Source organism: Podarcis vaucheri (genome assembly GCF_965113315.1).
Source record: "Podarcis vaucheri genome assembly, chromosome: 8".
Taxonomy (NCBI): domain Eukaryota; kingdom Metazoa; phylum Chordata; class Lepidosauria; order Squamata; family Lacertidae; genus Podarcis; species Podarcis vaucheri.
The window spans coordinates 84,176,538-84,199,171 of NC_138766.1; the positions used below are offsets into that span (position 1 = coordinate 84,176,538).

General features: G+C 43.1%; 1 protein-coding gene across 4 annotated transcripts in view; it reads left to right on the top strand.

Annotated features, from left to right (window-relative positions):
* Nucleotides 1-20,369, top strand: part of PHF20L1 (PHD finger protein 20 like 1) — a 65,010-nt gene extending 44,641 nt beyond the window's left edge. For all 4 annotated transcript variants that reach the window (XM_082235545.1, XM_082235541.1, XM_082235543.1 and 1 more), the window contains 9 exons: nucleotides 2,200-2,256; nucleotides 3,019-3,123; nucleotides 5,619-5,783; nucleotides 6,851-7,032; nucleotides 8,050-8,149; nucleotides 9,932-10,127; nucleotides 11,499-11,865; nucleotides 16,654-16,819; nucleotides 17,746-20,369. In XM_082235545.1, the coding sequence (XP_082091671.1) occupies nucleotides 2,200-2,256; nucleotides 3,019-3,123; nucleotides 5,619-5,783; nucleotides 6,851-7,032; nucleotides 8,050-8,149; nucleotides 9,932-10,127; nucleotides 11,499-11,865; nucleotides 16,654-16,819; nucleotides 17,746-17,888 (1,481 nt within the window). In that variant the 3' untranslated portion in view covers nucleotides 17,889-20,369. The remainder of the gene's footprint in view (nucleotides 1-2,199; nucleotides 2,257-3,018; nucleotides 3,124-5,618; nucleotides 5,784-6,850; nucleotides 7,033-8,049; nucleotides 8,150-9,931; nucleotides 10,128-11,498; nucleotides 11,866-16,653; nucleotides 16,820-17,745) is intronic.
* The last annotated feature ends 2,265 nt before the right edge of the window (nucleotides 20,370-22,634 follow it).

A 22,634-nucleotide genomic window follows, 5' to 3' on the forward strand; every position in this document is an offset into this window, starting at 1 on the left:
TCCACTGTATTTGCTACACAACAAGTGTTATTGCAGTCCTGCTAACGTTTTCATCTGCTTACAGTGGTCTCCAAGATAAATTATAAATCTTTCCCATTCCTTATTAAAGTTTTGGTCTTCTTGGTTTCTGAGCTTCCCGGTCAGTTTTGCCATTTTAGCATTGTCCAACAGTTTAATTTGCTATTCTTCTCTGGTAGGGACTTTGTCTTCTTTCCACCTCTGGGCTAGCAACATCCATGCAGCTGTTGTTGCGTATGTTTAGAGTATGTTAACTCGTATAAGAAATGCATTGTGTGAATGCGACGAGCGTGTGTTTGTGTATCATTCAGGTACACTTATCTGTAAGGAGAGGTTGGCTGAATTCTCTTGTTTCAGTGCGTGGGTACACTTTTCATGCTACATTGTGTATGAAAAGGGCCCTACTATTTGCTGTTTTAGTTAATGGCCGTGTTTGGGCCACTCCTTATCACTAAGAGTTGTATCCAACTAAGTCATTGTGTGCACCGAACCTCTCCTCCTCCTTCTTCGCACCCCCTGCCACAAATCTGTTCTGGCGGGTAGAGAGGGAGGGGAAGTTCAGTTGTGCTTGCAGAAGTCATTCCACTCAGGCAGTGATTTAGTCGGATTCCACCCACTGTAGTTAGCCATGGTTCTGCTTACACCTTCATTCAGCTATCTTCGGAAGCAACCATTTTGTTTTTGTTTTGTTTTGTTTTTAAAAAAATATTTATTAGAGTTTTACAAGCAATAAAAAGTTACAGAATTAAGAATAAAAAATGGAAAAGAATAACAATACTAAAAGAAAAAGAGATACAAAAGTACATGGACAAAATACATAAAAAGTAAAAAGAAAGTTAAAAAAAGAAGGATCAATATTTTCATATCTTATATTTCAGTTACTTGTTTCCTGACCTCCTCACACACCCCTTTTTGTATTCCAGTTCAAATATTTAATTCAGCAAATCCTTACCCTCTATCATTTATCTTTACTTAATATCTTAACCTATTTATAACCATGTATTTCCAACCATTGTCAATCCATATTTACATATTCTTACTAATCTTTTTACCAATACCGCTTATTTTCAGTCCAATATCCCTTTAACATTCATTAATTTCACAGTATTTCTGCAAATAGTCTTTAAATTTCTTCCAGTCTTCTTTCACCAACTCTTCTCCCTGGTCTAGGATTCTGCCAGTCATTTCTGCCAATTCCATATAGTCGATCACCTTCATCTGCCATTCTTCCAGAGTGGGTAAATCTTGTGTCTTCCAATACTTTGCAATGAGTATTCTTGCTGCTGTTGCAGCATACATAAAAAAAGAAGCAACAATTTTGGAAACAGCTTAAATCTCTGATACTGCTCTGCTTGGTTGGAGGCAACCCAGCCACACCCAGTTTTCTGAAATGGAAGCATGATGATTTGCCAACGTAGACAACATAAGGAGCCTGCAAATAAATTGCGCCGGTCTTTTCCAGAAGCAAAGCAATACATGAAAGCTGAAGTTTACTTCAGGAAACAAATAATTCTGGAGGAGGGGGGAGAAAAGTGGAAGGGGAGATGTTCATGGCCACTTTCTCAAAAAATCTGGCTTAAAATGATTGCTGACCCTTTATCTAAAATCACATCTGTCTTCTCAGTGCTATTCAGGCCTCACAGAATTCTTGGGATGCAAAGAATTAGGAAAAGGTGCAAGAGGATAAGTTGGTTACTGCGCTGGCTTGCAGAATTCATCTCTTCTTTAATGTCAGGACCTCTCATCCTGTTCTCAACACCTTCTTTACTCTACCTTCTGTGCAAAATGTATCCAGATAATAATCTTTAGCAGCTTCTTTAGCCCAGATGATCACATACGAAATGGATCATAGTCATACACAGAGGCCGCAGCTGATTTAGAAATGGAAATTTCAGAGTAACATAATTCAATGCCCCTTTTCGTTAGCATGGCAAATGCTCGTTTGTTTGTTTTTTACAACAGATATAAATATCTCCCGCTTACATCTCTTATTCAGAGAACAGTGAATGTGAGTTCTCTTCAATTCGTTTCCTTGTTTCTCATCCTCCGTCATTTAATCTTTTCAGATCTAGCAGTATAAATGAACTAAAGCATGGTCCCTAGTGCTTGCCACCAAGAGACTTAACACACTGTTGCCAGCAGTGTTCTACTAAGCTTCTGTTTCCTTTCTTTCATCCATAGGAATGCTGAAAACGGAGAGAAAAACGAAATTGGAAGATAGATGCTCGTTGCTGCTTGGTATGGACAAAAAAACATTTTCAGCAAAAACAAAACAAAACAAAACTGTAGCTTGAGAGAGCAGGAATGTAGCCTGTCTGTTATATCATCATCATCATCATCATCATCATTATTATTATTATCATTATTATTTTCACCTGTTAACGCTTTTTAAGGGGTCACAGGACAAAAGAGTGTACTTCTTCACACAGAACATAGTTAAACTATGGAATTTGCTCCCATAAGGCTGCCAGCTTAGATGGCTTTAAAAGGGGATTAAATAAATTCGTAGAAGTGGTGTAGATATATGTAGCGTAGCTCCATTGTTGGAGACAGCATGCCTCTCAATACCAGCTGTTAGGAATTGCAGGCGAAGGGAGTGCTGTTGCAGTCAGCTCCTCCTTGTCTAGCTGCTCTCATTCAAACACAACTAACCTTGAGCTATGACTGTAATTCTGAGTTACGACTTGTCATTGTCATTAAATTGCATTGCCTTTGTAGATTTTTTTTGCAAGGCTCAGTTCTTGGTTCATCTCTAAAACTCCCTCTCCTTTGAAAATCGAAAACGTTGGGCCACTTCACCTGCAATCCTAAATACACTTACTAGTAAGCCCGGTATGTCTCCGTAGAGCTTGCCTCTGAGTAAATAGGCATAAGTACTGTTGTAAGCGAACAGTTCCACTCTCAGACAGGTGGCTGGAAGCACATGACCTAATCTTGGAACAGGCTGCGTTTGTTTTACACTGATGCCCTTTGTTTAATAAAGATCCATTTGCAATGTAGGTAAAAAGAAGGAGAAGGAGAAAGAAAGGAAGGAGAAGAAGGAGAAAGACCACAAGTCGAAACAGAAAAAGAAGAAAAAGAAAAAGAAGAAATCAAAGCAGCATGGTACAGTTTAGAATATAGTAAATCTAGCTAAAGACTTTGCCTGTTGCTTCAGACTTTGCTTGCTAGTTCGATCTCCATGCATTATGAGCTTTAAGCATAAATTGCTCCAGTGTTGCTTCAGGATGTGTTTATTAGATCTGTTGAGATACTGGCCGTTGACCAAATTGCTCTTTGGCATCATGCCCCAGTGTCCTCATTCACCTACAACACTAAGCCAATCTATGGCCTAGCATGAAGGACAGGCCGGCTGGTGCCCATTTATATAATTGTAGCCATTTTGCTCCTCTGCCAGGTCTAGCTGCTTCTGTTTCTACCAGGACGTTAGCCATGGTTTGGCTTAGTATTGCATGCAAGCTTGGGCTCATGCTTTGTTATTCTAGAAACAAACCAGCAAATGGTAAGCCAATAACAAACCTTGGTTTTTGTTCATGGTTTGTTTGGCAAATTACAAAACCATTAATCACCAAAATGCCTATAGTAAAGGTAAAGGTAAAGGGACCCCTGACCATTAGGTTCAGTCGTGGCCGACTCTGGGGTTGTGGCGCTCATCTCGCTTTATTGGCCAAGGGAGCCAGTGTACAGCTTCTGGGTCCTGTGGCCGCTTCTGGCGAACCAGAGCAGCGCACGGAAACGCCGTTTACCTTCCCGCCGGAGCGGTACCTATTTATCTACTTGCACTTTGACGTGCTTTCAAACTGCTAGGTTGGCAGGAGCAGGGACCGAGCAACGGGAGCTCGCCTCATCGTGGGGATTCGAACTGCCGACCTGATCGGCAAGTCCTAGGCTCTGTGGTTTAACCCACAGTGCCACCCGTGTCCCTATGCCTATATTAAGCAAATCCAATTAAAAACACACTTGGAAAGTACATTCTTTTCTAATTTTTCATCTCTCTTGTATTTTGTATTTTTCTGGTATCTAATTTTTTAGAAGTAGTTCTAGTAAATAACTTTGTGATTGTTATTTACTAGAAGAAGAAGAAGAGTTTGGATTTGATATCCCGCCTTTCACTCCCCTTCAGGAGTCTCAAAGCGGCTAACAATCTCCTTTCCCTTCCTCCCCCACAACAAACACTCTGTGAGGTGAGTGGGGCTGAGAGACTTCAAAGAAGTGTGACTGGCCCAAGGTCACCCAGCTGCTGCATGTGGAGGAGCGGAGACGCGAACCCGGTTACCCAGATTACGTGACTACCGCTCTTAACCACTACACCACACTGGCTTTTGAGAACTACTTCTCAAAAATTAGATACCAGAAAAATACAAAATACAAGAGAGATGAAAAATTAGAAAAGAATGTACTATGGCACTGACTATATAGGACTTGTATTTTGTACATACTGGACTTGGTCAACCAAAAAGTTAAATTTTTATTATGTTATGTCATGATGTTGATTTTGACATTATGAGAAGTGGTATCATGGTTTGTTTGGAGCATGACAAACCAGGAGCCAAGGTTGTGATGTAACACTGAGCCAAACCGTGGCTCAGCTATGCACTCAGAGTTTTCTAAATGTGCACCAGCATGTTTGCTCGTTCAAGCTTGGCTTAGCGTTACATGCAAGAGTAACATGTTGCGTCCTCTGTATTTGACACATGAGATGTTGATCAAGTGTTTATTCTTGGGCATTTGCTCTTTGAATGTGCTGCTCATAAACATCTCTGTCAATCATCTTGACATCTTGAGATTTGGCGATAAGGGACTGGAGTGGGCACTTACTGAAAACCCTGCGACGGACCTGCGTTGCACATTCACAGGAGTGAGAAGTTATTGCAGGAATCACTTGCACATCTGGGTAGCATGTGAAGGGAGCACTTCCACACCTGCCCTATGGCAGGATGTATGAAATCCATACAAGAATTCATACATCTTGTAATGGAAACATGCAAGTTTCATTTTTGCGTGTTACAGCAAATGTACAAACATATCCAGAAATGCCTGTCTGTTGGAGGCTAGCAGTGTTCTAAAACCATGTGAATCTGCTTAAGGTAGCTATTTTCTATTTGTTAGTTTTAGAAGCTATGTGCTTCTTCTTCTTTGGTGATCACTCACAGCCAAGTAAGATTGTCTTCCATAAACACAGTTTTAACGAGTCTGTAAGTGACTGTGGAGGCCAATTCTGGATCCACACGTCCTTCCGCAGTGGGGACATTGGTTTCCAGGCGGGAGTTGATCACGGTGTGGATTTGCCAAGCGTGCCTTCCTCTTAGCACGTTTCTCCCTTGCGTCCTGAGTTCAAGTGTCTTCTCCAACTGGAGCACTCGCAGGCCAGTGTTTCCCAATTATCAGTGTTTATACTACATCTTTTTTAGATTTGCCTTGACACAGTCTTTAAACCTCTTTTGTTGACAATGTGCATACAGTGCTAAAAGGAGTGACTTTTTAAGCAAGGGTGGTTTTGGTTTTTACCTTTTATATTTGGGGTGTGTGTGTTAGCAAAAACCATCTTGATGTAGGTAGACAGTGAGACCATGTGTTCGTGTTTTGTGATTACTTTGCAGATTATTCGGATTTTGACGATAGTTCTCTTGAGTACTTGGACAGGTGCTCCTCTCCATTCACTAGGTCTTCTGGGAGCTCGCTGACACTACGGAGCACAACCGTGGAGAAGAACACATCCTATCAGTACCCAAGGGCTATTCTGTCTGTTGACCTTAGTGGTGAAAGTAGGTTTCCTGTCTTGTATGTTGTTCTGCTTAAATCTTAATTTCATTTTTCATCTAGAGAAATTGAGGAATTAACCAAATATGTGCTGATTTAGCTATCAATTTTTTGTTTTTGCATTTCTGAAGAGTAATTTTTCTTTCTTTATAAAGGACTCTTCAGATGAGCCAAGTGCTTCATGTAGATTTCCCCCCTAAACCTAATAACAGCCCTCTAAAAGTATCCTATCCCCACTTGTTTCCCTAAGCCAGCCAGATGCCTCTGGAATCTTGCAAACAGGACATGTTGCAGATTGTCATCTCCTGTTTTTTCTGCTCCAGCATCTCATAATTTCAGAGATTCTGCCTCTGAACACAAATGCTCAGCATAGCTGGCGTGCCCTTATATATTCTATAAACCTAATTGTTTTGCTTTGCTTATGTAGGGGGAAAAACCCAACCCTTATCTTGATGTCTTTGCCACATCTTTTGGTAGTAGTTTGCCTGAGCTCATCCAGTGAACTCATCAGCAAAGTTAGCTTGTGCTTTTGGCTACTATTGTTAAAGAAATGTTTCCCAACAGCAATGCACACCCCTATTTTTCTTCTGTTGGTGCTCCCATCACACAGGTGGCAAATAGGGAGATGGCTTTTTCAGTTTTGTTGCTTTTATATCTGTAATGCTCTCCCCAGGGAGGCTTACCTGGTGTTGAATATTACAACTTCTGGGCCCTGGGTAAAAAAATAAAAATAAATCCCTGTCCTTTCCGTTTTGATTTCACTACTGCTTGTGGGATGTTTTATTGGTGTTTTACTGTGTAATGATGTTTTATATTTCAGTTCCTGTTTTATAGTAAACTGAGTTGGAAGATCTCTGAACAAAAGCATGGGGGGTATTAAATCTTTTTAACCTGTAAAATAATAAGATTGATATTCTGTTTTTGACGTAGGCAGTTTTTGTGAGCACAGCATCATAGCAATGTCCATCCAAAGAGGAAGTTTGAATGTCTGCTGTTCCAAATGCACACAATCTAATCCAATGCTACCCACTTGCCAGATTGTATTGTTTTCTGTAATCTTTTCAAATTTCAGACCTCTCTGATATGGAGTTTTTAGACGACTCTTCTACCGAGAGCTTGCTGCTGAGTGGCGATGAGTACAATCAGGACTTTGATTCAACCAATTTTGAAGAATCTCAGGATGAGGAGGATACTCTCAATGAAATTGTCAGGTGTATCTGTGAAATGGATGAGGAAAATGGGTTCATGATTCAGGTAAGGAATCTGCTCGCAGTACAGTTTTCTATGGAATTTTTTATCCAGTTATTCAGAACTTTTTTTCCTTTGGGATATTATTATTTTTTTAAAAAACAACAACCTTATAGAATGGTATGATTAAGGCTGTTTTGAATTAGCACTGTGCCTCCATTCAGTCTCTGTGGAGCTCTCCAGTGGAGGTGGGGGAGATAATACATATTTTTAATTCTTACAATGGCACAGTTAATACTTTTTCCTCCGCCAGAGACCATTCTAAGAGTTCTGTCTCATGCAATTTATGGGGAATAGTTGGAGCTACCTTATACTGGAGTTGCCATTGGCCCTTCTAACTCCAGGCAATCTACTCTGACGGTCAGCAGTTTTCCTGAGGTCTGAGCAGGTTCTGAGAAATCAGATGTGGAATAAACATGAACAAGAGACAGTCCTTGGTTCTCTTTATTGCTAACCGTTACTTGTTTCAGTAAGCCGTCTTTCTAGACAAGCTAGAGACCCGGGCAGCACTCTGGGTTAAACCACAGAGCCTAGGACTTGCCGATCAGAAGGTCAGCGGTTCGAATCCCCGTGACGGGGTGAGCTCCTGTTGCTTGGTCCCAGCTCCTGCCAACCTAGCAGTTTGAAAGCACACCAGTGCAAGCAGATAAATAGGTACCGCTCCGGCGGGAAGGTAAACAGCATTTCCGTGCGCTGCTCTGGTTTGCCAGAAGCAGCTTAGTCCTGCTGGTCACATGACCCGGAAGCTGTACGCTGGCTCCCTCGGCGAATAAAGTGAGATGAGCGCTGCAACCCCAGAGTCGGTCACGACTGGACCTGATGGTCAGGGGTCCCTTTACCTTTACCTTTTTCTAGACAAAGCATCCAGAGACTGGTGCCTCCTTAGATACTTTGAACTAAAGCTTCCACCAGCCATGACTGCATGTTGTTGTTGTTGTTGTTGTAACCAAGCGAGGGTTGGACCTGAATTTCCCTCTCGCGTTATGATGCATTATTTCCTTTCTCTTTGAATCCCCGCCACAGTGTGAAGAGTGCCTGTGTTGGCAGCACAGCGTGTGCATGGGACTGTTGGAAGACAGCATTCCGGAGCAATACATCTGCTACGTTTGCAGGGACCCACCTGGTAGGAGCAAATTTTCAAGCTAAGCCCCAGCGTTTCCAAGCCCCTGTAGTAGCTCACACGACCGCCACTGCTCCCATTTCCCACACATCTAAGGGTGTGTTTCTATAGCCAGCATTTGTGATGATATAGTCTAGGATCTGGCCTAGGCAGTCAGCAGAAATCCATGGTGCAGTTGTTGCTCAGACTTCAGGCGGCGCGCTACATGCCCCCCAAAAAACTGGGGAAAGGCAGCAGCTCAGGATGAAATGTTCTAGCTTATTTCTCCAACATGCTAGTTTTCCATCTATAGAGAGATGTTTCAGTTTGTTTTTTAAAGAGATTTTTTGTTGTCGGTAAATTCAAGGAAGTGTGAGACTTTCTGCAGTTGTTTTCTTGGGTTTGTCTGCAGAGTTCTGTGGCCACTAACGTGTGGCCTTTCCTTGCGCTCCTGTCCCATCCTTGTGGGGGCCTAATGCTATATTCTACCCTTAAATGCATCTAAGGCAGGGGAGGGGTGGGGAGTTGGATCATATGCCTCCTGTCCAGGTTTGTTAATTGTCTTGCTTTAAAAGGCGTGAGGATCCTATGCCCTTTTAAAATGTGGGGTTGTTTTTTTTTTTTTGGGGGGGGGTTATTGGGTTGTTTTTATTTTATGTATTTTGTGGTTTTATATTTTGATTTTATTCTGTGAACTGCCCTGAGATCTCCAGGTATAGGGCGGTATATAAATAATAATAATACAGTGGTACCTCGGGTTACAGATGCTTCAGGTTACAGACTCCGCTAACCCAGAAATAGTACTTCGGGTTAAGAACTTTGCTTCAGGATGAGAACAGAAATCGCGGTGCAGCAGGTCCCATTAGCTAAAGTGGTGCTTCAGGTTAAGAACAGTTTCAGGTTAAGAATGGATCTCCGGAACAAATTAAGTACATAACCAGAGGTACCACTGTAATAATAATAATAATAATAATAATAATAATAATAATAATAGTAGTAGTAATAATAATAATAATAATAGTAGTAGTAGTAGTAATAATAATAATAATAATAATAATAATAATAATAATAATGGCATGATGTGGCAGGTGGGCGTGGCTTGGCCAAATGGCCTGGTGGGCCAAATGAGCAGGCCTGACAGGCCAAATTAGGCCCTTGGGTCGGAGGCTCTCTACCCTTCCTCCAGGGCAATGCTTCCTCTCTCTCGCTCTATTTATGATTTATAATCCACTGTTTGCCCAAAGGCTGCAGGCAGATTAATTTTTTTAAAAGTACGTCCCAATGAAAGAGAATAAAACGGATACAATTAAATAAAAAAATTCAATCTGTCTGCCATTTTAATTCTTCCCCTGGTGTTCCAAATCCTGCTCAGGATCCAAATTTGGCAAATCACCACACCTCAAAACAATCACAAATGGGGCTTTGTGGTGCAGACCCAGAAACATCCCAAAGTTGCAAAACCAGGTGATTGGGCAGGCAGGCAAATCTCTTCTGTGGTAGGAACCTACCCAAGTTATAGTAAGAGCCCATAAGCCTTCCCGGCACCAATGCTGACATCCATTTGAGGGCCCCTTCACACATTACTTCTCCCATTTATGAGTTATAAACCTATATAGGCTTATGAATGTGTTTAGTTCATCTGTTTATTAAATGGAGGGCATGGTTTCTCACTGCCTGTAACTGCAGCTGTGGTGGCGCTTGTTCAGGTACACACCTGTGCACCCACCCTTTTGCATTATTCAGTCTCCGATAGAAGACAAAAAGCGATGGCGAGAGAATAAGATCTGAATCCCTCGTTGTCTCTAGGTCAGAGATGGAGTGCCAAATATCTCTACGATAAAGATTGGTTGAATAACGGCCACATGTGTGGTCTGTCGTTTTTAAAAGAGAACTACTCTCACTTGAATGCCAAAAAGATTGTGTCGACGCACCACCTCCTCGCTGACGTGTATGGTGTTACGGAAATACTGCGCGGGCTGCAGCTGAAGATTGGGATACTAAAGTAAGCATGCATATTGCATATTGCTTTTTAGGGATATTCTCTCTTTACCTTGGTAGAACAATCAGACACTTAAAAATTGGGGTAGTTGTGTGGCAGGGATAGAATGGTTTCAGGGGAGCAGGGGCCAGTTTTTTATTTTTTATAAATTTTATTTTTAATGCAAAATTACAACAAAAATCACAAACATTGAATCCAAAATAAAACTATGCAAACAAGAAAGAAAAACAGAACACAAAAAACAAAAGAAAAAGCACACATCTACAAATAAAACCATATCTTCATTCTAATCTAATCATTACATACATATACATATACATATATTGACTTCTTTCCTTTGTTCTAAGACCTCAAAATTTTTACTCTTTCTAAATTGTTGTGTCTAATGTAGATTACTTCTATCTTTATACTTTTTACACCATTTTTCTTTAACCCTGTAAAGTATCATTCATTACATACCGCTATGCTTACTACAGAACAATGTTTTTTCATATACTCTTTAGCACATCCCCATTCTTTTAATAATTTCTGGTCCGATTGTTCCCTTAAAAATGCTGTGAGTCTTGCCAGATTTATATATTCACAAAATTTAAGTTGCCATTCTTTCATTGATGGAATTTTTCTCCCTTTCCAATTTTTTTTCTGTAAGCATCCTGGCAGCTGACATTGAGTAAAGGAATACTTTCCTTTGATTGTCAGGAATATTGTTTGTGATTATACCTAAAAGGAATGCTTCCGGTTTTTTACTGGGGCCAGTTTTGATGTGGAGGAGCTTAGCTCTCCTACCATAGTTTCCCCTGATGGTTTCGACCAGCTGTTATCGCCGTTAGATATTTGTTTAAGAAGAACAAAGTGCCGAGCTCCGTGCAATGCTCAGAGGTGACATGGTCCTGCCATGAGGAATTACAATGTGTTCCAATTTCAATGTCACATTGTTCAGCCGTACCGTCTCTGGGTGCTCAGGTGAGCATGCCTGGTCATTGCAGGACTTCGGTAATTTGTTTTGACAAGCCCCTTTGCCATGTCAGATTGAGTTCCAGAAAGACAAAAGGCCCTGCTTTGCATTCAGGCGTCGAACCGGACATTTTCTGGTTCGCTGCCTCCATAAGTGGAGACAGAAGTGTTGACGTACAGAGATTTGAGCCAGTTCCCCTGCCGCCCCCGCCCCCACGTCAACCGACTTATGTGTATCATGAGACAAACTTGGTTCCACTTAACGGACTTGTGAACACTGCAGACTTCACATGTCATGGAACTGCTCACCCGAATCTCTTTCGTAAAAAATGTCAACACAGATACCCTCTTCAGGCTGCTTAAATCGACTTCGTTTCTCTACCACTTTGACCCCTTTATCTTTCTTTTTTTTCTCCCCAGGAACAAGCATCATCCTGACCTTCATTTGTGGGCTTGCACAGGTGTGCGGAAGGATCCAGACCAAATAACTCTTGGAGTGGAAAGAAGGGTATTGGCTGTGCCAGATACCCTTAACCCCCCTGAAAGGACGTATCATGGTCAAAACCATAGAGAGCCCCCTAGTTTACCCCAGAAGATGGAGGAAACGTACATTACGAGCGAGCACAGTTACCAGAAACCCCAGAGTTACAGTCAGGACTGCAAAATGATGGCCGATCCTATAAGCTCAGACGACGACACCAGCAGTTTTGAAGACGATCAGGACCTTCCCTTAGAGGATAAAAACTGTTTACAATATTCATCTAAAGAAGATGGTTTCAGCCATCAGGTAAAACTACCCACTTGTTTGTGCAACCTTCCAAGAATTACAGTGCAGTCTTAACCATGACTATTCAGAAGTAACTCAATGGGAATGGGGGCTTACTCCCAGGTAAGTGGGGTTAGGCGTGAAGGCAGAAGCAACAAAGAATCCCATAGCACCTAAAGACTAAAAAAGTTATTGTTGCCTCTGATGGAAGTACACCAGGCATAGGCAAACTCTGCCCTCCAGATGTTTTGGGACTACAACTCCCATCATCCCTAGCTAACAGGACCAGTGGTCAGGGATGATGGGAATTGTAGTCCCAAAACATCTGGAGGGCCGAGTTTGCCTATGCCTGAAGTAGACTCTGGTCCAGGTATCTTCAACCTTTTCAGATACAGGGCCCCCTTTTAACCCAAACATGCATTTGGGGACCTATATATTTGCATGGCGGTAGTCCTCTTGTTGCAACCTACCTTGGATCAGGCCATGCCCCTCTAGTGCAGGGTTTCTAGTGATGGTAGTTGGACTACAACTCCCATCATCCCTAGCTAGGAGGACCAGTGGTCAGGGATGATGGGAATTGTAGTCCTGCATTAGTGTATCCTGACCCACCAGTTTGAAGACAAGTGTCCTAGTCCACAAAAAACTTGTGCTGTGTTTATTTTGGTTACTTCCTAAGCAGTACATAACTCCTAACTTGTTTTTGCTGCAACAGGCTATCCTGGCTGCCCTTCTGGCAATTTTTATGAAGGCAAAATTAGCTTCAGATATCAAAGGAGAAAAGTCTAGTATCTTCAGCCTGGAGAAAAGAGGGTGTGGGCAAAGGAGCATGCTGACAGTTTTACAGTATTTAAAAGTTTCTTGGAAAGAGCAGCTGGAATGATGGGTCAGTGCTGTCCATCATTCCAGCATTGGACAGAAGGACAGAATTTGAATTGGGAAGTTTTATGCTTGAGCATCACATACTGAAGACGCCTTTCTTTACCTACCTTGGCCTTTGACACCTGAAATGCATAGTTTTAGGACCCACCCTGTTATTTTGATTGCATTTGCTTTTAAACTGATTTTAATTTTGCTTTTTAAGATTGCTGTAGCCCATCCCTGGGACCTTTTGGTGAGGGGCGGGTCAGAAGTTGAATTAACGATCACTGTAACAATGATAACGATAGATAACGCTACAGAGATAAATTTTGGCTGGACACACCAGAAAGCATTTCCTTGTCTATAGAAGCAGTTCAAGCAAAAGGAGTCACAGCCACATCTCCCTACCGCTTGCTCCCTTTGTGTCCCTCCCCCACTGCAGGTTGCCTCCATGACTTAACACATAAAACTACATTATCCAGACCTGTTTCCTATTCACAATATGCCTCCCCACCCCCACCCCCCATCCACTCGAGTAAGAGGAGTGAAACTCATTTCAAAATTTCTCTTCAGTTACTCAACAGTTACATTTCCAGCTTGGCATTTTAGGAACTCATGCTCAGTGTTTGGTTGTTTGTTTGTTTGTAGGCAGCAGCAGACATAATATGATGATTTTTTCTTTTCCTACAAAATGTAGTTTCCACTTCCTTTCCTGCATTTTATTTCTCTTCCTGCTAAAACATGCCCGGTTCACAAGCAGTTCCACAGTTGCTCGGTCTTCCATTTCAGCTTTTTTGCAAATCCATAGCTGTTTTTCAGCTGATGCTCTCTCCATAGTCCATGTGTGCAAGGACTGCCTCCCAGGCTCCAGCTTCCTGCCCGTCCGCCCAGTTGAAGGAGTACTAATGATGGTGTTGTTGGTTAGTCGTGTCCGACTCTTCGTGACCCCATGGACCAGAGCACACCAGGCACTCCTGTCTTCCACTGCCTCCCGCAGTTTGGTCAGACTCATGCTGGTAGCTTCAAGAACACTGTCCAACCATCTCGTCCTCTGTCGTCCCCTTCTCCTTGTGCCCTCAATCTTTCCCAACATCAGGGTCTTTTCCAGGGGGTCTTCTCTTCTCATGAGGTGGCCAAAGTATTGGAGCCTCAGCTTCAGGATCTGTCCTTCCAGTGAGCACTCAGGGCTAATTTCCTTAAGAATGGATGCATTTGATCTTCTTGCAGTCCATGGGACTCTCAAGAGTCTCCTCCAGCACCATAATTCAAAAGCATCAATTCTTCGGTGATCAGCCTTCTTTATGGTCCAGCTCTCACTTCCATACATCACTACTGGGAAAACCATGGCTTTCACCATACGGACCTTTGTTGGCAAGTTGATGTCTCTGCTTTTTAAGATGCTGTCTAGGTTTGCCATCGCCTTTCTCACAAGGAGCAGGCGTCTTTTAATTTCGTGACTACTGTCACCATCTGCAGTGATCATGGAGCCCAAGAAAGTAAAATCTCTCACTGCCTCCATTTCTTCCCCTTCTATTTGCCAGGAGGTGATGGGCCCAGTGGCCATGATCTTCGTTTTTTTGATGTTGAGCTTCAGTCCATATTTTGCGCTCTCCTCTTTCACCCTCATTAAAAGGTTCTTTAATTCCTCCTCACTTTCTGCCATCAAGGTTGTGTCATCTGCATATCTGAGGTTGTTGATATTTCTTCCGGCGATCTTAATTCCGGCTTGGGATTCATCCAGCCCAGCCTTTCGCGTGATGAATTCTGCATATAAGTTAAATAAGCAGGGAGACAATATACAGCCTTGCCGTACTCCTTTCCCAATTTTGAACCAATCAGTTGTTCCATATGATGGTGTAATGTGTACTTAATCTATAACGCACCGTTGGGGTTAAAAGTCTATGCCTTTACTAGCGACCTTTGCATTTGTGGTCATCTGCTATAGAGCTCTGTTCTGTGTGTGCTTGGTAGGTTGAGAGCGAACAACAGCTGAACCTTGACGTTCTACCTAGCACTTTTAATTTTCATTGTACTTCACCTGGTGCCTTAAATCAACAAAACCTGAAACTTGTTTATCTTTTTCTGTAACTGATCAACAGTGCATGGAGAGCTGTGTTGGGCGCAATGATTTTTCTACACATATTACATGGCACAGATCATACTCTAGAATAAAATAGCTTACTAGGGAAATGCTGAAGCCGTCCTTTGGGGTGCCTCAGGGTCAATTTTTATGGTAGCCCAAATCTCAGTTGTACAGGTGTATGTATATATCTCAATTTTAATTCATGAGCTATGTTGCAATCTGCTCTGATTGTATATTTTATCCTTATGAACGCTGTTTTTATTGTGTTATTTTATCCTTATGAACGCTGTTTTCATTGTGTTATGCGAGCTGGTCTTTGACCATAATAAATTATCTACACATATTACAGTTATGTACCAGATGCACATAGGAGCACATGAACTGTACAGGAAATAATAATTATTATTATTTTTGTACCCCACCCATCTGAATGGGTTGTCCTAGCCCTTCTGGGCAGCTTCCAAGAGATACAAGAACACAATAAAACATCAAGTATTGAAAACTTCCCTAAACAGAGCTGCCTTCAGATGTCTTCTAAAAGTTGTATAGCTGTTCAACTCCTTGACATCTGACTAGAGAGCATTCCACAGGGAGGGCGCCACTGCCGAGAAGGCCCTCTGCCTAGTTCCCTGTAACCTCACTTCTCGCAGTGAGGGAACTGCCAGAAGGCCCTTGGCGCTGGACCTCAGTGTCTGGGCTGAACGATAGGGGTGGAGACGATCTTTCAGGTATACTGGGCTGAGGCCATTTAGGGCTTTAAAGGTCAGCACCAACATTTTGAATTTATGTTGTTGTTTAGTCGTGTCCGACTCTTCATGACCCCCTGGACCAGAGCACACCAGGCACTCCTGTCTTCCTCTGCCTCCTTGCAGTTTGGTCAAACTCATGCTGGTAGCTTCCGGAACACTGTCCAACCATCTCGTCCTCTGTCGTCCCCTTCTCTTATAGTACCACACAAACTCCCTTTGTTTTTTTTGTTTTTTTTTAATATAAAATATTTATTAAAGGTTTTAAACAATACAACACATTTCACCTTCACAACCAATAAAAAAGAAAAACACCATCACAATCAATCAAAAAAACCAAAAAAGACAAGAAAAACATACAAGGCGTACAAAAAAGCGAAAAAAAACAACCCCTTTGAAATGTGCAAAACTTAAATGTTATTTGCTAGCCTCCTTCCCTTTCTTTCTTTCTTTCTTTCTTCTCTCACCAAAATATCAAACTCTGACAAACAAACACTGTAAGTCTGTGCAGACTCCCCATTGCCTTGGGAAATTTTTATCATAGAAAGCCGGGCCGTTCCTTACAAATATGAGGTCTAGAAGTATGCCACTTTAATAATAATAATAATAATAATAATAATAATAATAATAATAATAATAATAAGCAGCTAGCCAGAGCTAACTCTTTAAGGTCCTGTTGATTTCACTGGGAAAATTCAAGCATGTGCTTAACTCTCACCAAAATTTTGAAATCAGAGGTACCCATAATCCATTTGCTGGATTGTGTCTTACATTTTTACTGCCTGCATATTTTGCTGGAGAACTTCAAGTGCATATTAACGAGGATATGATTTACAATGTGCAGTGCTGCTTTACAGCCATTATTATAAGTTGTATTAACCTATACGGTAGTTGTATAGTCCTCAACAAATCACCTCCAATGCTCTCTTGTTATGCTGTGTCATTTAAGAGCAGCGGTTTTGTTTAATCTCACTCTCCAGCTACTGGGAAGCATCTTCAATCAGGCTGTATCTGTGGGCAGGTGTGGTGTAGAGACAGCCTTAAATTGTGACTACGCATTTTGTTAATTCCTCTCTCTCTCTCTCCCCACCACCCAATCTTTGTTGTGTGGATATCAAACAGAGGCATTTGGCTGAAGGGAACACTGTGTTTGTATTTAATGAAAAAAGAGGAGCCGAAGAACATGTGGACTCCCATCTTCAGTGGCAGCTAAACCTCCTCACCCACATAGAGAACGTACAGAACGAAGTTGCTAGCAGAATGGACCTGATCGAAAAGGAAGTGGATGGTAACTATCTTAAAGCAATAAGCGCATATATTGAAATTTGGAACCTGCCCCATCCCAAAGTTTCTGGAATGGTAACATGTTTAGAAACTGGTGCGTAATGTGCAATGCAAGGTTCACAATCATCACTTTTTGAGCAAGCCTCTAATTATTCTTATTCTTATTCTTATTCTTATTCTTATTCTTATTCATACCCCTCCCATCTGACTGTGCTTCCTCAGCCACTCTGGGCGGCTCTCAACAGAGTAATAATAATTATGATTATAAAGCAACAAAACATCAAACATTAAAACTTTCCCTAAACAGGGCTGCCTTTGGATGTCTTCTAAAAGTCATATAGTTGTTTATTTCCTTGACATCTGATGGGAGGGTGTTCCACAGGGCGGGCGCCACTACCAAGAAGGCCCTATGCCTGGTTCCCTGTTCCCTGTAGCTTCACTTCTTGCAGTGAGGGAACTGCCAGAAGGCCCTCAGAGCTGGACCTCAGTGTTCGGGCTGAGCGATGGGATGTATTCAGTTTGGTTGACAGCTCTAGGAATCATGGAATTGTAGAACTGTAGAGTTGGAAGGGACCCTGAGGGTCATCTAGTCCAACCCCCTGAAATGCAGGAATATGCAGCTGTCCCTTACAGGGATTGAACCTGCAACCTTGGAATTGTCAGCACCATGCTCTAACCTACCAAGACTAGCTGAATGCCCTGTGTTTGTCCTTTTGCGATCTGTTCAGATTAAATGACACAATACAGTTAGTTGAAACCAGAAGTGGGTGCTTCCTATCAGCTGTCCCAGAGTGGAAAAGGGATCAGGCTTATTCTCAGACTGCTGAGAAGCTTGGGGGCTCCCCGGTTTAGTGCGACTCCAAAACCAGGCCTAAATATTGCCGCATCTTTCTATCCCTAACTCTGCTTGTATCCCTTTTGTCTGTGCAGTTTTAGAAAGCTGGCTTGACTTCACCGGGGAATTGGAGCCGCCGGACCCCCTTGCACGTCTGCCTCAGCTCAAGCGCCGGATCAAGCAGCTCATATCTGACATGGGGAAAGTCCAGCAAATAGCAACCTTTTGTTCCGTATGACAAAGCGGAAGCGGAAAGGAATACGCAGATAGGCTCTTAACAATGGATTTCTTGCGCTTCTTCGCGAGACTGACGAAGGGGTGAAATACGAAAATAAAAAGACGCTTGAACACTATTCCTTTGTTCTGTGCTGGATGTCCCGTTATCCCGAAGGTCTTGAGAAAAGGGGAGAGAGGAGGAAAGCATCAAGGAAGGGGCACACGATATGGCCTGCCAGGATGTTCCCACAGGCCATGTCGGGGAAATCTTCAGACTGGTGTTTCCTTAAGGGGGAAAAAAAAATTAAGAAGCTGTGTTGGAGAAGGAATGAAAGCGCAATGTTTTCTTTCAGTGTGATAGCAGATAAATATTTGCACCCCCTGGTATCTTGAAGGATAGGTAAAATGGAGCCAATGCCTGTTTTTCCTGGTGCAACAAATATTACCCAGGAAAATGAAAAATACTAGCTTCCCTTTTTTCTAAAAGAAAAAGAGAGAGACTGTTTTCTGTGGTGGCCTCTTCACGAATATTATTTTTTAAAACTAAACCTTCCTTGGGGGGATCTTGCGCTCCTTGTTAGAAACAGGTATGGGGAGGGTAATTGTCAGAAGTGCCAAATAAAGTTTTCGAAAACCACTGAAACAGGAGGATGAGAGTCGTCTGCCGCGTGTTGCTCCCTCTTCCTTTTCCCCTGCTCCCCTAGCAGAGTCCTCCATATTGCCAGCCAGCAAACCATCCAATATTATACTTAAAGCATATTTGCGTTTAGCCGCAACAGTATTCAGGGCTACAGTGCATTTTTTTAAGAACTTTTTTTGTCCTGGACGACTGCTTAGCATTAGCTCTCTGAACTACTGTTGCTCCTCAGCTGGATTGAGGAATGACCAGAACATTCAGAATGCCAGCGGATGGGCTGTGAAATCGGGCCATTTCCGGCGTTAACATGTTTTTAGATTTTGGGCAGCATCCGAGCAATGCGTCCCGCCAGTGCAAGAATTTCCATTTGTTGCAACAAGACTTGCACCCGTCTCCTCTCCCATGCATCGTCCCCAAATCTGCTCTGGAGGGTTGGGAACCCCTAGAACAGATTTAGAGGGGGGTGGTGAGAAGGGGGGTGGAGGCCTGCAGAAATCCTTACGCCGATGGGACCATGACTTGGTGCTGTTTTTGCAGACAACCCTTTGAGAGGTAGGGAACAGCACAGAATGAAATTGCAACATCTGTACAGGTGTCTCCCAATGGGATTCACTTGTGTTGCATGCCAAGGAGCTTGGAAAGGGTCAGCCTGTTCCTCTTGTCATTTTTTCCAAATCTTTCCAACCCTTATTTGTAACCCTGGAGCAGGGGTCAACAACCTAAGGTCCGTGGGCCACAAGCGGCCCACAGGGGTCGTTTAACTGGCCCATGGACCCCCGCTGCCCGCTCAGTTGGCTACCATGCACCGCGCTAAACCAGAGTAGAGCAGGGACCGCCTTCCTCAATGTTGTCTGGCTTCCTATTGGCTGCAGGAAGCTCCTGCAGCCAATGGGAAGCTGTGCACGCCTCCTGTGCGCCGGAAGGAGCGCCGGAAATAGCGTTTGTGTGTGCATGCGCGCTCCAGCCCACTGCGGCATCTGCGGGACAGTGAACCAGCCCATGCCACAAAAACGCAGCCAACCCCTGCCCTGGAGTGACCTGCAGGATCACCCCCTATGAATCAAAATCTGAGTGTTGGTAGCTGCCTTTGTAGAGCGGATATGGCGAAAAACCCGTTACTCGTATTGAGCACCTCTGATGGAGAATAACTCTTCGCTATCTGTTAGGGATGCTTAATTATGAGTTTGCAAAGCATTGTGAAACCAAAGTCAACCTAGTTGCTGTGCGGTTTTTGTTTTTGTTTTTATTGTTTCTGCACCAGAGTCCAGAGCCTTCACTTCACTTCTGTTCATCTGCAATTTTGCTGCAACCACTGCTACAATACACCTTTTATTATGTGTATATGTCTCTCTGTGTGTTGGTGTGATACACACATACAGGCGCTCGTATACATAATACAATCTAGAGACATATTTATATTGACAAGTCTAGTTTTATTGCAATAGACTAAGACCTTGGTGACAAAATATTTAAAATGTTGCCTTTTAACACGCAGTTTCTAAAAGAGAGAAAGAGATGAAGAAAATGAAAATAATGTATGTACAGGTTTTGAAATTTGTAAAAAAGAAAGAAAAGAAAATGAAATGCAAAATTTTAAAATAGTGACTGTTCAGAAGAGGTTGTGTGACTAACGGCAGCATGATACTTGAACTCTTTACGCCTCCCTTGCAATTTCAGTGCTGGTGATATGTATAAAAGCATACGAGAACTGTATGACAGGCCATAAACTTGAAGTTCCCCTGGGATAAGAGTACAAGCCACTGTACATTTTTTTTAAAAAAAAATATTTAAATTTGCAGATACACTGTTCTATATGTAAGGTACTGTATGTAAAGCTGTTTATTAAAATATTCTGCATACTCTGCATCCTTTCACTCTTCACGGCCTGCTTAACATTTTATTTTCAATTTACAGATCATCAGATTTGCCAAAGCCTTTCAGGAGGTTGAGAAATGTGCAGTTCGTGTGACAATTGCAATTTGCAGTACGGAATTGCCTTATGATGAGTCAGGCAAATGCTCTGTCTAGCCCAGTCATTTGACCTGCTTGATGGCAGATGGTGTAATAGGCTGGCAGCACTCAGCTGACCATGAGCCATGTTGCCGTGTACTAGGAAGGGGTGGGACAAGGTCATTGTGGTGCAATCACGTCAGATTGGCTCCACCAGTGTACTTCTCAGTTGCCTTGAAGCCATGGAGTGACCTCCTTGCTGAGGTTTACAGAAGTTCCTCCCTTGGATTTTAAAATCCATATACAGTGGTACCTCGGGTTACAGATGCTTCAGGTTACAGACTCTGCTAACCCAGAAATAGTACCTCGGGTTAAGAACTTTGCGTCAGGATGAGAACAGAAATCGTGCTCCGGTGGCAGCAGGAGGCCACATTAGCTAAAGTGGTGCTTAAGGTTAAGAACAGTTTCGGGTTAAGAACGGACCTCCAGAACGAATTAAGTTCTTAACCCGAGGCACCACTGTACCAAGATATTTTTGGCTGAGTCTTGATGCCCACTCTTGCTTCTGCTACGTCTTAAGTGCATCTCACATTTTGATAAGCTTTAAAATGTGTTCATGAAGCAATGCTTAAAATACTTTGCATGGCTTTCTAGGCCGGGGCCTAGTCAAAGTGGGAAGGTCTTAATGAAGTGGTAGAGCAAATAGTTGGCTTCATTCATTCATTCATTCATTCATCCTACCCCCCTCAACCACTCTGGGCAGCTCCCAACAGAATATTAAAAACACAATAAAACAGGGGTGGCCAACTCCCAAGAGACTGCAGAAGAGACTTCCAGAATTAAAAACAGGCAGTGGTCTACCCCGCTTTTTAGGGGTTCAGCTCAAAGTTGTTGAGTTGTTTTAGGGAGGAGAGAAGTTTTGTTTTTGAGGGGGGTTAAAGGCAAGGGACGCAGGTGGTGTTGTGGGTTAAACCACAAAGCCTAGGACTTGCTGATCAGAAGGTCAGCGGTTCGAATTCCCGCGACAGGGTGAGCTGCTGTTGCTCACTCCCTGCTCTTGCCCACCTAGCAGTTCAAAAGCACGTCAAAGTGCAAGTATAGAAATAGGTACTGCTCCGGCGGGAAGGTAAACGGCGTTTCCGTGTGCTGCTCTGGTTCGCCAGAAGCGGCTTAGTCCTGCTGGCCACATGACCCGGAAGCTGTACACCGGCTCCCTCAGCCAATAAAGCGAGATGAGCGCCGCAACCTCAGAGTCGGCCACGACTGGACCTAATGGTCAGGGGCCCCTTTACCTTTAAAGGCAAGGGACGAAGAGGTAAAGTCACTCACAAAAAGATCGCTATGGATCGAAACAGCACCACAGAAAAAGCTCCGTCTTCCCTTCCAGAGATCATACAATGCTGGGGGGGGGGGGCAGGGCATGAATCAGTTTTAGGACAGTGTATGGGGTGGGGTGGAGACGCTCCTTCAGGTATACTGGGCCGAGGCCGTTTAAGGCTTTCAAGGTCACCACCAACACTTTGAATTGTGCTTGGAAACGTACTGGGAGCCAATGTAGGTCTTTCAGGACAGGTGTTATATGGTCTCTGGCCACTTCCAGTCACCAGTCTAGCTGCCGCATTCTGGATTAAGATGGCTCCAGATGCAGACATCAACATCTCCAGGTAGAGTTGGAGCAAGCTTCCTATCCGAAACACTAGAGAGTCACTACCAGCTTGCATTAAGTAACACTGGACTAGATGGAGCAGTGGTCTGACTCAATATATAAAGCAGCAGCTTAAAGCCAGTGAAAGGCATTATCTGTAGTTGCAAGAAAATACTAGGACAGTTTCCACCAGAACCATGTCATCGCTCGGAGTTTTCCTACAGCTGGGTTTTCCCCTTGTCATGCGAATATGAAACCTTATGTGTGTCTTGGTCTGGGAAATATTAAACCAGAGCTTTCCCAAGTGACACACTTTTTAGACGTGCATCATTTTGCGACACAGTAATTCAGTTTTACTAGCAAACCAGAGGCTAAGCCAGCCCCCTTTGCATCGGGCAACATACCTACACACTAGTGTCACAGCACACAGTTTGGAAAGCTCTGTGTTAAGCTAACAGGGGGAGCAGGATCAGTGCACATTCCACACACAAGGACCCGTGGTCATCTTGGAAGGATTGCAAGTTCAGTGGGCCCTG